This window comes from Sus scrofa, chromosome 10 (genome assembly GCF_054392235.1).
Source record: "Sus scrofa isolate SSC_HxYL_T2T_F1_AM1 chromosome 10, Sscrofa_HxYL_maternal_Yorkshire_Landrace_v2.0, whole genome shotgun sequence".
NCBI lineage: Eukaryota > Metazoa > Chordata > Mammalia > Artiodactyla > Suidae > Sus > Sus scrofa.
In genome coordinates this window covers 14,641,746-14,659,333 of record NC_139392.1, presented here as the reverse complement: position 1 = coordinate 14,659,333, position 17,588 = coordinate 14,641,746, and the positions used below count along the sequence as shown (strand labels likewise).

The 17,588-nt window shown below is 41.7% G+C and overlaps 1 protein-coding gene across 15 annotated transcripts in view; it reads left to right on the top strand.

The window, feature by feature from the left end:
* The window catches only part of RGS7 (regulator of G protein signaling 7), a 373,292-nt gene that overhangs the window by 192,342 nt on the left and 163,362 nt on the right, over positions 1–17,588 (top strand). For 13 of the 15 annotated variants that reach the window (XM_084979237.1, XM_084979235.1, XM_021064377.2 and 10 more), the window contains exon 3: positions 1,306–1,402. The exons of the other annotated variants lie outside the window; for them this stretch is intronic. In XM_084979237.1, the coding sequence (XP_084835363.1) occupies positions 1,306–1,402 (97 nt within the window). The remainder of the gene's footprint in view (positions 1–1,305; positions 1,403–17,588) is intronic. 15 annotated transcript variants of the gene reach the window in all.

Below are 17,588 nucleotides of genomic sequence, written 5' to 3'. Positions count from 1 at the left end.
GTTACGTGGCTCTGCTCAAAGTGACGTGGATGACAATCAGAAGAGCTGAGAGTCCCATGTGGACCCATCTTACTCAAACCCATTCTTCTCTCATCCCACTTTCCTGTGTTAGTGTATCTGGAAGGACTTATTCAAGAAAATACGATTTCTTTTTTGAAAACTGTTCTGAAGCTGTATTGATGGGAATTTGATAATGAATTGATACATTTAGACTGTAATTTAAAAAAACCTTTTTATGTTGATATAATCTTAGATGTAACAGAAAAGATGCAAAAATAGTACAGAGACTCCCCCTATGCCATTTCTCACCCCTAGTGTTAGCACCTTATATAATTATAGCATACTGTTAAAAAACGGGAAATTGATAACTACAAACCTCAAATTCAGCATTCTTTTCAATATTGACTGGATTTTTGGTGGGCGGCAACTGTACTATATTCATTTGTGCGTCCATAGTATCCTTTGTAAGTCTGTCTAGAGTCAGTCATCAGGAACCGTGGGATAAGTAAGTGAATGAATAGATTGTGAGTTTTGTACTGCAAGCTGTGTGTATTTGTGTGCCACACGTTTAGAAACACACACAGAAGTCTGAAGCTATGATTTGAACAAAGGTTATTCAAAACTAAATTCCACATTAGACGTGGTAAGGGGAAGCCCTTTAAAACTGTGAAAATTTTCCAAAAACAAAAAAGAATGTGCTAATCAGATTGAAAGATGTATACATTGGCAGCTACGAAATGGGCGAAGGCTATGGCACGGCATTCATATTGTTACCGTGTACCCGGTGTGCAGGCACGTGCATTTCACAGCTCACGCCAGCAAATGCCTGGCCAAGAGAAGCAGCAATTGCTGGCAGTCAGTCCTGTATTTCTAGGCAGGTCTTGGACCTTTACGTTAAACCAAATCATAGGAACTCTCTTGTTTGAAGAGAAAATCCCAACATAGGCTTTTTAAGTCTTCTATTTTCTTTTGCACTGAGTTCGGTAAAGAGAGCATTAATGAAGTCTGACTCTCGCTATGACAGTGGTTTCTGGTCATTTATAACCAAAGAATGCGAAACCAGGAGAGAGGCACTATTCCAAGCACAAAATTCTTCTTACACTTAATAGACTCTAAAATAGCCACCTTTCTTTGTTTTCTCCATCATCTTTTAGCCAAACTGAAAATATGAATGTGACAAAGTGTAGAAAGACAAGAATGTGGCATTATTCTTAGGCAAAGCTAGTATACAGAATTATGATACCTGATTTTTCTCAAAAATTTCGACTTTTAAAACATTATGATTATTTTATTATTGTTATTTAGATGGAAGACGTCATAGCCCGCATGCAAGATGAAAAAAATGGAATTCCTATTCGTACTGTCAAAAGCTTCCTTTCCAAGATACCTAGTGTCTTCTCTGGTAAGTTTGCATTCACTGTAATACTATTTTCTCCAGCACTTTCCACATAACTGTTGAAAATCCATTCTAGCCATTTGCTATTGAAACTCTCTAATTCATTATTCAGTAATTACTTATAAAAACTCATGTCGTGTACAACCTCATGCTGGATACTTGAATTGATAGTAAAACCAAGCAAAGCTGCAAAAAAAAAAAAAAAATCTTTCCCAGCATTAGTTGCAAAGACATAATGAGCAAATGTGAAATAGAAAATGATATTAAAATGAAGATGTATGAAACAGTGTGATGTAGATTATATAGAGATGTTAGGAGGGTGGCAGAAATCAGTGAGAAGTCAAGAAGGGATTCCTGAAGAGCAGTGATAGACTGAGTTTGAAAAAAGAGGAATTATGTCAGTTGCAAGACCAGTACTGCAACCAGCTGTGCATGCAGAACTGGGAGGGACCAGACTGCTGAGAACAGGGGCAGTGGAGGGGGGGAGATACCAAGAGGATAGAGTTGGGTCAAATAAAGAGGGTCTTTGAAAGCCAACCACAGATCTAATTCTGATGTGATGGGAAATGCAGAGACATTGCCAATGTTTGCCTCGAGTTCTGAGGGAAGTACTCGAAGCAGTTGGCGGTAGGGAAGGCCCTCGTAGGAACCGTTTGGGAGCCAAGGTTCTGATAACCAAGGACCGAAGGACTAGAGAGGAAAAACTGAGGACTTCGTGAATAACTGGGTGTTGTAGGAAAAAGGAGGACATGACCCATCGGTTGTGGGTTTTGTTTTTTCGTTGGGTGATCGTGAGATTTGAGAACCGTTATCAGAACTAAGGAAAAACCACCCAAATTTGGTTGAAAGTGACTGGAGAATCCCTAGAGAAAATGGGTAGCATGAAGTTAGAGATGGATGTGGTGGCCCCGGGAGGCAGTGAATGGCCAGGCTCCGGCACCAGGGCCCTGGCTGGTGTGGCTTAGAGAGGGGACGGGATTAGGCAGATCAGAGCCGCAGCAGCACGTGAGGAGAGCAGGGAGGCTGCCTCTTTGATAGCAGTGACTGTGCCCCATTTTGTCTTGTAATTATTGTTGTGTAAGTCCTATATCTTCAAGTAAATATTAAGTTTCTGGGTATCTGTAACTGAGGGAGTTCATTTCACATCTAAACACAAATATGAAAACTACTCATATTTTGTTGACTAATGAAAAAGAGAACTTATCTCCTTAAAATACTTCAATACAGGGTTTGTTAACTCCAATGCATTCAGAATACAGGAAAATAAATTCACTAAGTTGCCTGGGAGCTCTGGTCATTTTAATAGTGCATAGCCCATCCAAAGGCATTCCAATTTAGAAATTTTTATAACAATATTCACATACAAAAATGGCTAAACATAAAAGCTTTGCCTGTCACATTAAGCTAAGCTTCAGGTTTGAGTCATCTGCTCTAATCATCAATCTAAAATTTTGGCTGAGCTTTTCAAGTAACAGTACCTCATACAATTGCAATGCAGTTCCAATATAGCGTATTGGAAGGACTCTTAATTGCATTCCTGGAGGAAAACATAGGCGGAACACTCTTTGACATAAATTGCAGCAATATCTTTTCAGATCTGTCTCCTAGAGTAATGGAAATAGAAGCAGTAATGAACAAATGGGACCTAATTCAACTTAAAAGCCTTTGCACATCAGAGGAAACCATAAACAAAACGAGACGACAACCTATGGAAGGGAGAAAATATTTGCAAATGATGCAACTGACAAGGGATGAATTTCCAAACTATGTAAATAGCTCATACAACCCAATATCAAAAAAACCCAATCAAAAACAGGCAAAAGATCTAAGTAGACATTTCTCCAAGAAGACATATAGACGGCCAACAGGCACGTGAAAAAGTGTTCCGCATCACTAAGTATTAGAGAAATGCAAAGCAAAACTACAGTAAGGTACCCCTTCGCTCCAGTCAGGATAGCTGTCATCAGAAAGTCTACAAATTATAAATTCTAGAGAGAGTGTGGAGAAAAAAGAAACCCTCCTACACTGTTGGTAGGAATGTAAATTGTTGCAGCCACTGTGGATAACAGTATGCGGGTTCCTTTATAAGCTAAATATAGAACTACCATATGATCCTGCAATCCCTCTCCTGGGCATATATCCAGAGGAAAGTATAATTTGAAAATTACATGCACCCCAGTGTTCACTGCAGCACTATTTACAATAGCCAAGATGTGGAAGCAACCTAAATGTCCATCAGCAGATGAATAGATAAAGAAGATGTGGTACATATATACAATGGAATACTACTTAGCCATAAAAAAGGAAATAATGCTATTTGCAGCAACCTGGATGGATCTAGAGATGATCATACTAATTGAAGTATGCCAGACAGAGAAAGACAAATATCATAGGATATCACTTATATGTGGAATCTAAAAGCAAGAGAAAGATACGAATGAATGTATTTACAAAATAGAAAGAGTCAAACCGAAAACAAACCTGTGGTTACCAAAGGGGAAACGTGGCGAGGTGAGTTAGGACTTTGGGGTTAACATATACACATTACTAGATAAAAAATAATCAACAGGGACCTGCTGTATAGCACAGGGACTATACTCAGTATTTTGCGATAACCTATAAGGGAAAAGAATGTGAAGAAGGATCACTGTGATGCTCTGTGGCGACGCCTGTGATGAATCATTGTGATGCCGACCTGAAACTAACACGATGTTGTAAATCAAACACCGTATGATCCTGCAGTCCCACCCCTGGGCATATATCTAGAGGAAACTATAAACTTCCATTTAAAAAAAGATGGGTATAGGGAGTTCCCGTCGTGCCGCAGTGGTTAACGAATCCGACTAGGAACCATGAGGTTGAGGGTTCGGTCCCTGCCCTTGCTCAGTGGGTTAACGATCCGGTGTTGCCGTGAGCTGTGGTGTAGGTCGCAGACGCGGCTCGGGTCCCGCGTTGCTGTGGCTCTGGTGTAGGCTGGTGGCTACAGCTCCGATTGGACCCCTAGCCTGGGAACCTCCATATGCCGCAGGAGCGGCCCAAGAAATAGCAAAAAAAGACAAAAAAAAAAAAGATGGGTATAGATTGAGATTGAACCATATTCATTGATATTCATTTGCATAAAAACCGATAGCCGTGAAATAAAGAGAATATCATGACATTTTTCATATTATTATAATTTGTATCTAATTATTATTCTGTGTTTCCGAGAAAATTTTAGGAGCTCTCTGCCTCACAGGTTCAATTAGATGCTCTGTTATGGATTTAATTTGTGTATCTAATATTATGTCTAGTATTTTACCAACCTCTTTATATTAGAATCCCTAAATTATAATTGTCTGAAACTTGGTCGACTTTACTAGCAGTTTTTGGTCTTTTTGAGTAATTTTCCTCTCCTGCTACTTCTTATGGTGACTTGGGATTAATTCCTACCTCTCTCATGTTCTGCTGCAGAGCAGCTCATGAAACAAAGGAGCTGCTAACTTTATTGCCTTTACAACCGTCAGGAACCAACTGTAATGAGTGCTGTATGTGTGAGAGGAGGGGAGTGTGATTGTTGGGGAAAGGAGTCTCTTTTGCTATGGACCGTTCCGCAAGGGAAAAACAATCTCAAATACCTTTAATCCCTAAAGCCTTCATGCGCAAAGCACACATCATGAACCAAGAGTATCAGCATGACCTGAAAATTTATTAGAAATACAGTATCTGTGCCTACTGCAGACCTACGAAATCAGAACCTCAGTTTTAACCCTAAAGCTTCAGAAGTGCTGCCTTAAGTAGGGCAGCAGGGCTGGACTGGGTTCCAGGCCAGAACTTGTGTTTTACTGGGTACAGTGGCCATCCTGTGTGTGCAGAGCTTTCAGTTCCCTTTCAAGGGCCCTGATTATTTTTTCTGCAGTCTGGCCTCAATGAAGCCCCCCGTGGTGTGTCTGATGGTTTTGTTATTGTTTGTTTTTGTTTCGATTTGTTTGTGTTGCTTGTGGGAGAGAGAGGGGATTAGAAAGAAGAATCTAGTGCCTTCCAGATCTGTTACTCCAAGCCAAGAGCCTCCTCGACCCCTAAGTCTGAGGGGTGTTAACAGCTTGTGGTGGGGTGGAAGCTCTCCAGCTCCACTGGCGGTGCCCATCCGTCTCATATACATCTTGGGGGGTCAAGCTGAAACGGACAGCGTTAATGGCATGAACCCAGCCAGAACCCAGATTGGGACTTGAGCCCAGCTAAATTCAGACTGGGACTCAAACCTCTGTTCTGGGACTCGAACTCACAGTTTTCAATAAGAATCACTCACCCCATGTTTGGACTCACTGAGGTTCAGGTTCTTCGTGCCTCTGCACAGAAGGAATTCGGCGAGAAACAAAGTGATGGGCAAGAAATAGGCTTATCAACATAGGATGCTTTTGAGAGATGCCAGCGTGGCAGGCAAGGAGCCTCTGCCCTGAGGATCAGGTGGGCTGCAGTTTTATCATCCAAGAGGAGTGGGGGTCGGAAAAGCCTGCCTCTTCCTTTCCGGGAGTCGTAGCTCCTCCTTGGTATCCAGTGAGGTGTGTATTCAAATCAGCAGAAGGGCGGTCCTCAAACTCCTGCCCTGGGTCTGAATCTGAATGCAGACCTCATCCCACCCTCCACCCAGTGACCCGAGGCAATTCTCACACCTCCACTGGTCTAGCAGCCTGCCGGGTTCTGACGTCTTTCGTGAACTTACAATGATCTCGCAACGTCCCCCAGGCTTCCCGCTCTATCTGTGATCCTTCACTGGTCCTTCTGCAGCCACCTGTGCCTCCCCCATCCCTGTCAAAGCCCTGCTCACATCCGTCTCGGGGGAGGACATCCGTATGGAGAAAGCGCCAGTGCAGCTGCATTCTCTCACGACATGGGAGATCCAAACCCAGAACCCTGCTTATTTCACAAAGAATAGAACCAGCAGGGTTTGGGCTTTGGAGATTTTGTTGCTTGTTTTCCCTCTCCTTCTGATAAAACATTCCTCCAGCTAAACGCCGAGGATTTATCCAATTATTTTTATTTGAGTTGCTGATTTCGGCCTCCTGGTTTCCATGGTCCCAACATTGGAGGAGAAATCTTTGGATGGACACACTCTTGAACGATAGGACAGGAGATGTCCGATCACAACATAGTTTTTTCCCCAGAATTGCTGTCCCACCCATGAGGTAGCTTAGGTTGTTTTGGTGTAATATTTCAGGACCCGCTCAAATTAGAGGGATGAAATCAGTGGTGGGAGTTGGAGTAGTCTCATATTCTGGACATTCGGTATTTCAGGTATTCTAGACCGTGGTGAAATACGCCTTCATCTATTGGATGCGTTTAATCTTCTTCACTGGATGGACTGGGAAGTTACCATGTTTGCCGATAAGCCACAGCATGAAATAAAGCAGAAGGCTCTTCTCAGTTCTTTGTAAGAGGTGTGGTTTTTTTCATTAAACTTGAATAGGACTTTCTTGTGAAACAGCCCACGGAGATCAGATACGTCTGCCTGCGGGACTTCCTGTTGGCAGCTCGCAAATAAAAACACCCCTATTAAGTTAGATTATTTAATGGGTTTGAAGATTGAATTTACTGAACTGATTCTCAGGAGCCAAAAAGGCTGGTGCCTGTTATCAGCAAGCTCTGTACATAGAGCAGAAAATGATCAGAAATTTATCGGGGCTTCTAAGTCAGCCATTCCTGCATTTCATATATTTCTGATTTTGTCTTTTATCAGCTTGAGAAGGCTCTCCATCAGGGGCACATTGATACTTAAAGAGTTGCATGTTTTTGCTCCTCTTCTTTTGCACCTTAATTCCATTCTCCATTTGAATCAATCTCTTTTTAACCTGCTTTTATGCAAATAACTTGCCGCGAATTGGCAAGAGCAAAATTTGTAGTCAGAAAAATTATCTAATAGCCCTTATGATGTGTGGGCTTGGCTGGCCTCACACCTTTTTTTTAAACTACGTTTTGAAGTATGATTAACATAAAAAAGTATGCATATTTAATGTATTCAACTTGATGCGTTCGAAGGTAGATATAAAGAGGGAAACCCTTACCACTGCGTATGCCATAAGTATAGCCATCGCTTCCTAAAGTGTCCTACCAACCTCTTTATTAATTAATTTATTTATTTTGGGGTAAGAACACTTAACATAGCAACTACCCTTTCAGCACATTTTGAAGTATGCCGTGCAATATTGTTCGCCTCCGGCACTGCGTTGTCCAGGAAATCTCTGAACTTACTCATCTTGTATAAATGAAAGCGTGACCCTTTGACTGATATGTTCCCATTTGCCCATCTCCCCGAGGCAGCCACTGTTCCACGCTTGGCTGTTAGGAGTTTGACTGTGTTAGGTTCCTCAGGTCTGTGGCATCACGGCGTGTTCGACTTTCTGTGTCTGGCTTATTTCACTTAGCATAATATTCTCCAGGTTCACCCATGATTTCCCAACAGGCAGGATTTCCTTCTTTTTTTCCAGGAAAAAGGAAGACTTAAATAGTCTTAGCCTCTGGTCCTAGGCTTCCAGAAAGCATCTTCTAATCTCTAGAATCCATTCCGATTACTTTTTTCCCTCTCTTCTCTCTTACTCTCAGCAAGTTTGATAACAGAAGAAACCTTAACCAGTGACATGTTGAGTTACTCCAATTACATAGAAATAGGAATTATGATATTTCGTATTACTAGGTAAGGACTCACTATTCATATTTTATTATTGTTGTAGTCTCTGACAGGGTGCACAGCTGTCTGTGATGCCTTTTTGTTTTCAGGCATGTATATGAAAACAGAGCAGTATATATGAGCTTAAAAATAAAGTTAACTTTACATGAAATAATTTGAATATGTCCTGCCTCTCATCTTTTATTCTTCTAGGCGTTGTATGAATATTTATTAGTGTCATGGAGAAATGATCTATGTAAGCTTAAACTTCTTTTGAGGGTATAGCTGTGGGGGGGTTAGAAGAAAAAGTGGAAAGCTTGGTGTTACAGATTGGCTCGCTGCAAGTTTTAATAAGTACATATTTTGCATCTTCACGTTTTTGAGAACAGCCTTCAAGATGCCTTATGACTTAAGCCTGATTACATCTGGGGTCAACTTAAAGACAATAAAAATATATCATGTGAAATATTTTTCTTTGTGTTGGAACGGCAGGGAAGAAGGGGGCAGAGGCTGGAGCCATGAGATTGCAAGCAGGGTTCATTCACCCTTGGAATGGTGGAGAGCTCTGAGCAAGCAGGACTCAGCCCCCACCCCCCACCCCCCTGCAGGGGGTCGTTTTGTTGAGCCTTGTAGTCTGCAGCCTTGGGGCTATCTTTGTCTTTGGGAACTCATCCGTTACATAGACCTGTTCCATAAGAAGGAGTCTGCACATCTGGATTCGGCTGGGTTATGCTGATTTTTGTCCTTTTAGGCCTTGTTTCATTTCTCACCTGACTGTGGGGACTGTAAGACTATCTAGGTAATTCTAAGACACTTTAAGAGTCTTATGTGCTCTTTTCTGAAACTGACATCTTACTGTGAAATATTTTTTATCTACCATTGGAATGGCTAGCATGGATTCTACAGAAATTCAGAGGGAAATTGATTGCTTTTGCAAACAATTATAAAATATTTTGGCAGCAATCAGGCATGGAATATTTTGCTTTTATGGAAAGCATAATTCACCACGGATAATTCACCAATCCAAAGGGGAAATTTATGAGGAGTAAATAAGAAAGAAAAAGCATCCTAAAAATATTGGCACTTCTTAAAGTTCAATTCTGAAAAAATAAAATAAATTCTTGGAGCAAACAAGAAATGTTAACTAGATTTGCAAGAAACAGGAACCTTTGCAAAAAGCCATTTCTTTGTCATCTTCTTGACACACCTCTGACAAAATGACAAAGCAACTGGTACCTAGGAACTACACAGCTTAGGCTGAGGAACAGAGAGAAAGCTGAGGCTGTCACATAATAAAATAGATATTTCAATTATCTTTTCTGTAAGAGTCTTCACTCCATCTTGGTTGTCACTCATTGTAAACAGCATGAAGTGATTAAAAATAGTAAAGAATTCTATCACGGCCTCTTGGACTCTGGCATATGTTCTGGATCATTCTTCTCTGACTACTACTGAGGAGACAATAAAGTCAGCTCTGTTTGGGGCTGTCATTATATTTGTAGAGAAATGATCTATTTTAAAATGTGGTTAAATCAGTGTGATGTGACCGAGATGAAAAGCATGCTCATCTTATTTTCACCAGAATGTTAGAAGAAGCAGTAAAAATTCAGGAATATCTGAATGCTTTGATTTCAGTTTTAACTTTCTTTGTGGCCATCAAACTAGGCCCAGGAATTGTTTTCTCTTTCAAGGGTAACTGCAGATAATGGTGCCATTTCTCTGGCATGCTTTTTAAGTATGTAAATTTGCTATTTTATGTCTTACTTTCTTTTTTAGCCACACCTGCTGCACATGGACGTTCACAGGCCAATGATCGAATCTGAGCCAAGCTGAGACCTACACCACTGCTGCAACAATGCTGGATCCTTAGCCCACTGTGCCTGGTCAGGAGCTGTACCCACGCTGCCACAGACACAAGCCAGATCTTTAATCCACTGTGCCACAGAGGGAACTCCACTCTTTGGTATTTTAAAAGAATAGTATTGGATTGGAGTTATTTATTCCTCCAAATAACTCCATTCCAGAGAGGGAAAATTCTGCCTAAATACATAAATATGTCTGTCACAGTCTGCAAAGTGGAATCCTCTCGTGCTCTGTCGGTATTCTGAAGTAGTCCTGTGACCTTATCTTTTACTCAGTGCATCATGGCTGTTGCTGTGATAGTCTTGCCAGAGCAAGGACCATTTCTAACACAACTGAATCGTTGTCTTCTTAATATATGCCCAACAGCTGCAAATAAATCTCTGGGGACGGGCTGTTCTACTTAAGATTATGAACAGACCTCAAGAGTCAATCATTAACAAGAGCCAAAACATATAATTTAGTGCTCAAAGATCATTGTGCCTAAAGAATGCCAGATTTCTGTCGTTAGGGAGCTCTCGGAAAAAGACTCTAAGTACCATGATGAGCTTCTGATTCTCTCCTCCCTACCTGAGAATCTGTAGGATTCATAGTTGAATACAGGCCGAATGCACAAATATGCAGCCAAAATTCTATTGAGCCTCACTAATAGTGCAGCTCATTTTGAGCACTTTGGGAAAAAGAGAAGTTGATGTACTTTACCTAGAATTTCCAAAAAAACACCCCTGCATTTTTATGAAGAGGAACTGTACGTGGAAGTATTGGGACTATTTCAACCCAGTATGGTGAAGGAACAATATAAAAGGCAGAAAAGAGAGTGCAGTCACAAACAATCAACTGTTAAAATAAAAATCTGAAATAAACACACAAACAACTGTCTGTGAATCTGGGGAATTCCAGCAGGTGTTGAATTTTATCTTAGTATTTAAATATTATTTTTAGGTAGCTGGACTCTTTGGGTTTACAAGTGATGCCATATTGCTCCAAAAACTAAAAATCCAAGCCATGAAAGAAAAAAGTCAAAGATGAGAACACCAGGATATATGAAGAACTTTCTGGAAACATTTCGAGAGAAAATGTAGCCAAGTAGAAAGGAACACACTGCAAAGGGAAGTCTGGGGCAGGTGTAGCACTAATAGTTAAAACCCATGAAAGGACCAGAGGGTCCCCAATAGTCTAGTCCACAAGTTGCTGCTCCTTGGATCCACAAGACCTCGTGGGGCCTTGAACAGGGTGAGGAGTGCATCATGGGAGGAAAATGGGCAGGGATGGAAAAGTCCTGCCCATGTTTAGAACTGTGTGAATAAGAGCGCCTCAAAATTTCATGCCGTTTTTTTAGTCTAGCCTCAAGGCTGACTTCACAGAATTTGAGAAAAATCAGTTGGAAATTCGATTGATTGAAAATACAGCTTTGGGGAGTTCCCCTCGTGGGGCAGTGGTTAACGAATCCGACTAGGAACCATGAGGTTGCGGGTTCGATCCCTGGCCTTGCTCAGTGGGTTAACGATCCGGCGCTGCCGTGAGCTGTGGTGTAGGTTGCAGATGTGGCTGGGATTCTGCATTGCTGTGGCTGTGGTGTAGGCCGGTGGCTGTAGCTCCGATTCAACCCCTCACCTGGGAACCTCTATATGCTGCGGGTGCAGCCCTAGAAAAGGCAAAAAGACAAAAGGAAGGAAGGAAGGAGGGAAGGAAGAAAGAAAGAAAGAAAGAAAGAAAGAAAGAAAGAAAGAAAGAAAGAAAGAAAGAAAGAGAAAGAAAGAAAGGGAAAGAAAGAAAAGAAAGGAAAGACAGCTTTGGGAGATAAAAGATATTAATAAAGTGTATACCCTACGTAAGGAAAGTAGAAATTTTTATGGGGCCATGTTGAAAATGTCAATAGTTGCAAAGGGTAAGGTAACTGTAGACCGTGCATGCACAGGTGATGAGCGAGGAACATGGGATATTTGCATTTCATTTTTATTTTTTGATGTTGGTATTATGAAGAAATTCAGTATTTTTATGTGTGGCATGTAGAAAATGAGCAATAAACGGAAAATTCAGTGTAGTTAATACAAATAATATTGTGACTTTTATTACCACCCTCAGAGGCCTGGATTAGGCCCAGATTTAGACGTTTTCTTTCCTCCTAGACGGTTGATCCAGGCAATTACGGATTTCAGAGCTCTCTAGCATTTGGCATGGATTTTTTTTAGTAGGTCCTCCAAAGCTATTTGTTGACTTCCCATTACTTTGATTAATTCATGGTCATTCCCCATATTATCAAGGCGTCTTAGAGATTTTAACACTTTTTCATGCATCTTATCTTTTTATTCCACACAAGTAATTACACATTGGAAATTGGAATCTTCTAGGAAGCTTGCTAATTATTCTTTTCATATAGTATCATTTGAACTTAATATCATTATATATCGATAGTGATTTTTTTCCTTAAATAAATCACATTTTGACTTTCTTAACTAATTTCTGTATTATCATAATGTCAATACCCAGGAGGTTGTGCCATCTGGACTGTGACTGAAAGAATAAGAGAGTGAAAGTCAGAGCCAATCTTGCAGATTAGTTTGGGGAGATTTAACTGATGCAGACGTACAATTTCATTTTGTAGTTATCTCCTCTGGAAATTCTCACAAATGTTGGCTTCTCCTTAAAGCAACAGACCTGAAAAGCCTAATTTTGTTCATGGGTGAGTTATTTTCTAAAATCATAGAAATGATAGGTTGCTTTGAAAAAAAGGAAAAAAAAAAAAAGCCTATCCGCGTGGAGCCGTTCTCCTTTACATTAATGTAGAAGCCTTGCTTTCTTTAGAGGAGGGATCAAAATTAACTGTAGAGGTAGACATTGAGCTGGGATACCAAAGCTTTAATTATCTCCAAGAATGACTAAATCCTAATGAATGAACTGCTGGTCTGGATGTGGTTTTTGTGAACTGACGTGTCCGTGCACAGCTTTGGAGGCACACACGCCACTTTGCTCTCCCTTTTTATCCTGATGATGCTCTCTGGTTTTCTCTTCACGTCCCCCCCCCCCACCCCCAACCCCTAAGATGCTTTGAAGGGCTTGCGTTTTCCACCTCCTAGAGAACTAGCCTGTCCTTACTCCGATTCTATCCTCGCCACATCCCCCGGCCAGCCCGTGCTAGTCTTTATTTTCTTTGGGTTTTTCTAGCGCTGTGTTCTTCTTCATGGAATTTATTTCACCTGCCGTTTTGTCCTCCGTGAGCATGTGCTATGATTCTTCCCAGTGGCTGTAAGCACCTGGAAAATGGATAATTTCCCATCTCAATTTGTTTCCTCAGCATCTGGCATGTGGTAGAAACTCAGCAAATGTAACAGCTTCTCAGAGGACAGCTGATGTCCCAGGCATTCAGATGCATCCCCAGCAAGTGTCCCTTTTTGATTCATTGGCAGTAGAAAGACTGCTCAGTCTAATTATTTGCTCTATTGGCATCCAGCGCTGAATGAAGCTTTTATCTCAGCAGGCGGCACGAGAAAGATGGCAGCTCTGCTTCCTGTCTCTTACCAGCTTAGATGGAGCTCAGGATGAAGACTCAGGATGGATTCCAGAGTCCAGAACACACTCAATTTAACTTTATTTTTATTTATTTTTTTGCTTTTTAGGGCCACACCCACAGCATATGGAAGTTCCCAGGCTAGGGGTCGAATCGGAGCCACAGCTGCCGGCCTATGGCCACAGCCACAGCAACGCAAGATCCGAGCTGCATCTGTGACCTATGCCACAGCTCATGGTAATGCCAGATCCCTGACCCACTGAGCGAGGCCAGGGATCAAACGCAGATCCTCATGGATGCTAGTCAGATTCATTTCTGCTGCATCACAATGGGAACTCCTCAATTTAACTTTTATTATGTGGTTGAAAGTGAATTTTTCGAACATGGGACTTTCCCATATTCAAATGTAAATATTCTCCAAAGCCTGTCCGGAAGAGTGGAAAGAGTAGGTATATTATGGAGGTAAAGAAACCTGGATTTTGGTCCTGTCTCTCGTGTCGCAAAGGAGAACGTTATGTGTTGTGACAGCTCCAGCTCTGATCCATGTAAGAACATGAATGGTTTGGTCACACGCGCTCTCATGGGAACTACTGATGTGTATTACCTTATACTTGAGATTTAATAATTACTCACTTTTTTAGATGGATGCTTTTGTATCTCATTGTCCTTACAGAACTAAGTAACGTTCAGAGAAGTTAAATCACCTGCCAGGGTGATACTGGTGGTACGGTTTTGGGTGTTCTCAGCGTAAATTTGTCAGCGTAAACACCTTTGCTGCAGGTGGTTTCATCACACAACAAACTAGCCGTAAAGCCATCTTGCTATAAAGAGAAAAAAAAAATAACTGGTTGATTGACCGTTTGGGTTTTATTACAGTAGAAAATGAGAAAATATCAGTTTTTGCCAGTCCTTTGGTGAGCAGTCATCCCTCAGAATCAGAAATGAGAGAAGAGGCGGCTGGTGATTCCTCTTGGCTTTTGAGAGCGTAAATGATCAATTCTTCAACTGGTTTAGTTACAACAGCTTAGGCTCGCTTGCTGTCTTTCCCAAATGTATCACATAATATTAGCATCGGAGACGAAAGGAGAGTCACGCTTCTCTGCCACCCCAAAAGGTTGACATGATTCCGGATGAGTGTAAGTTTCTTTACAGTGTTGAAAATTTTAGCAGAATAAGGCACAGATTAGCTCACCAAAGGATTCACAAAAATTGATATGGTATCATTTTCCAGTGTGGTGTAACTGACAACCATTTATTTTATCTTTTAAAGCAAAATGGCCTCATGACCAGTTATTTACAGGAAAAGAGTGGACACATGTTAGGTAAGCAGTAGAGCTGACTTTTGAATCTAGGTTAACCGTGTGTATGTGTGTGCATAATATACATATGATGATATTACGTATCATCATTATATATAGCGTGATACATGTTATATCTCTCATAATCTGATTCCATTAAATAATTTGAATTATTTACCCTCCTTGTTTCATTGTGTATTCCACTCGAAAATGCCTCTTTGTCTTTTACGAAGAAATCTTCTCAGTAAGAGACTTCTCAGGGTAAGGTGACACAGTAGTTATCGGGGGGCTTCTCTTTTGGGGGACTCCATTACTTTACAAACGTCAATCCATTCAGCACAGTACTTGGGTGTCTTATCCAGGGAAACAGAGCCGTGTCACTTAGGAGATATGCACGTCGGTGACGGGCAAGAAAGCCACACGCTGAGTTGTCCGGAAGGAGACCAGTGTGGAGGAAAGAAACAGAACAAAGCAGAGAAAAAGCAGAACAGTAGCTGGAGGGCTAACCAAGGGACCGGACTTCTGGAAAGGTCCCTGGGGCCCCATCCGTGCAGCCGAGGCACTGGGCCCCTCCCTTCCTCCTTCTACGGACCCCGAGCAGCAGACACAGGCGCAAAGCGGGATCTTCCCAGAACGGGGGCACATCTGGAATTCCACCACCCTGTGTCCATCACTTTTCTCCAAATAGCGGGACCGTCGCCCTCCGTAGTTGTCACATTCCTTCTTCCTGCTGATGACCGCAGACCGGACTTGTATCCCGTTGGCCGTTTTGGCTTCTTCCTTTATTGTTTGGGTCAGATTTCCACTAACTCGTGTCATTTGCATAATTGCTCCGATCTGTTTCCAGGGAAACAGTTGTACTTTCTGTGTAAACGTAAGATTTGGTCCTAACTCTCCTTTGTCACATTTTGTTACAAAGAGGTGTGTGAGGTAGTTGTTGATTTTTTAAATTCCTTTGCTGGAACAATACCTTGTGGAGACCACGTATAAAACTCTATCTCCCTTTTCTTTTCTGTATTCAGCACTCTATTGAGAAAGGAGAAAAGTTGATTTATGAAGGTTTGTTTGGGCCAGAGAGACTCTGAAAAGAAAAAGCGATGAGGTTGGACTTTGAGTTTGGTCTCTAGCCTGAGATGTGGGATGAATTTAGACCGTGATTTCTATCATTAGCTAAGATTTGGGGACTCGTTTACCCAAGGTTACATTTTATAGGTGAACAAAATGACAGTTTTGGAAACCACACCCTTTCTTTTGCAGCATCTCGGTTGGTCACTGAGCAAGCTTTCACCTGCTGTTTATACACAACACTGGATTGTCTATCTGTGGGGATTCAAGGTGGCAGGAAGCCATCCAGAGGGCTGGGGTTTAGAGAAGGCTTATTAGTTAAAAGTTTGGAGGTGGATATGGAGTTTTCGCTGTGGCGCAGTGGGGTTGGCCATGTCTCTGCAGCACCAAGATGCGGGTTTCATCCCCGGCCCAGCCCTGTGGGTTAAAGGATCCATCATTGCCGCAGCTGCGGCTTAGGTCACAACTGTGGCTTGGATCTGATCCCTGGCCAGGGAATTCCTTCTGCCTTGAGGTGGCTGAAATAGCTATGGAATCAAATGCAGAGCATCCTATAAGAGGCTCAGGGTGAGAAACATGACCCGTGAATCGAATAGCATCATCCTTTCCACACATCGTGGAAAATGTGACTTCTTCTCTGTGGGGTCCTCCAGTTGGGCTGCCTGGTGCTCAGTGTATTCTTAGGATGAGTGTTAAGCCATTGCAGGTTGAAACCTGAAAACTGCCAACTTCCAATGATTTTCAAGCAGCGTTTGCTGATTGGTGCATCATTTCAAAAGTCAACCTAGAAAATATATTCAGGAGTTCCCATGGTGGCTCAGTGATTAACGAATCCAACTAGGAACCGTGAGGTTGCAGGTTCAATCCCTGGCCTTGCTCAGTGGGTTAAGGATCCGGCGTTGCCGTGAGCTGTGGTATAGGTTGCAGATGCGGCTCGGATCCCGAGTTGCTGTGGCTCCGGCATAGGCCGGTGGCTACAGCTCCGATTAGAACCCTAGCCTGGGAACCTCCATATGCCGCGGGAGCGGCCCTAGAAAAGGCAGAAAGACAAAAAAAAAAGAAAAGGAAAGAAAGAAAGAAAGAAAAGAAAGAAAAGAAAGAAAGAGAGAAAGAGAGAAAAAGAAAGAAAGAGAAAGAAAGAAAGAAAGAAAGAAAGAAAGAAAGGAAAAGGAAGGAAGGAAGGAAGAAAGGAAGAAAGAAAGAAAGAAAGAAAGAAAGAAAGAAAGAAAGAAAGAAAGAAAGAAAGAAAGAAAGAAAGAAAGAAAGAAGGAAGGAAGGAAGGAAAATATATTCAAAGGAGTTGTGCCGATAATCTAAAATGTTTGGGAAGCAAAGCTTGGCATAACCTGGATGTGAAGAATCACTGGCTGCTTGGGCATTGTCGTCCCACACATAGTGGTGTCTTAAGGTGACAAACCAGTTCGGTAGTTCTTAAGGACAGTGTTGAGGGCCTGTGGGTTTTCGTGAAGTCATGTGCTTTTAGTGACTGTTCTTCCTCAGAATGAAGTTCACATTCGAAATTTTCCGGGGCCCTGCGGTAGGCACTGAGATTACAGACGACTGGATTGCCTGTGGAAGACCTGCCTTCTCTCTTCCTCTCCCTTATCAAAGACTTATTAATAAGGGGTTAATAAGTCCTGGGTATAAAATCTTTGGTTTTTAAAGCTTTTTGCTACCTTATCTCTTTCTTAGCCTGAGAAAACCCAAAAAGGGAGTTAAAAATAGAGCTAACATTTTCCTTAAGAATAGAAAGATCTTCCTCTTTTGGATAAGAGCAAGGAAGTTTCTTTTAATATTTGACTTTTCCCCCTTCTCTTTTTG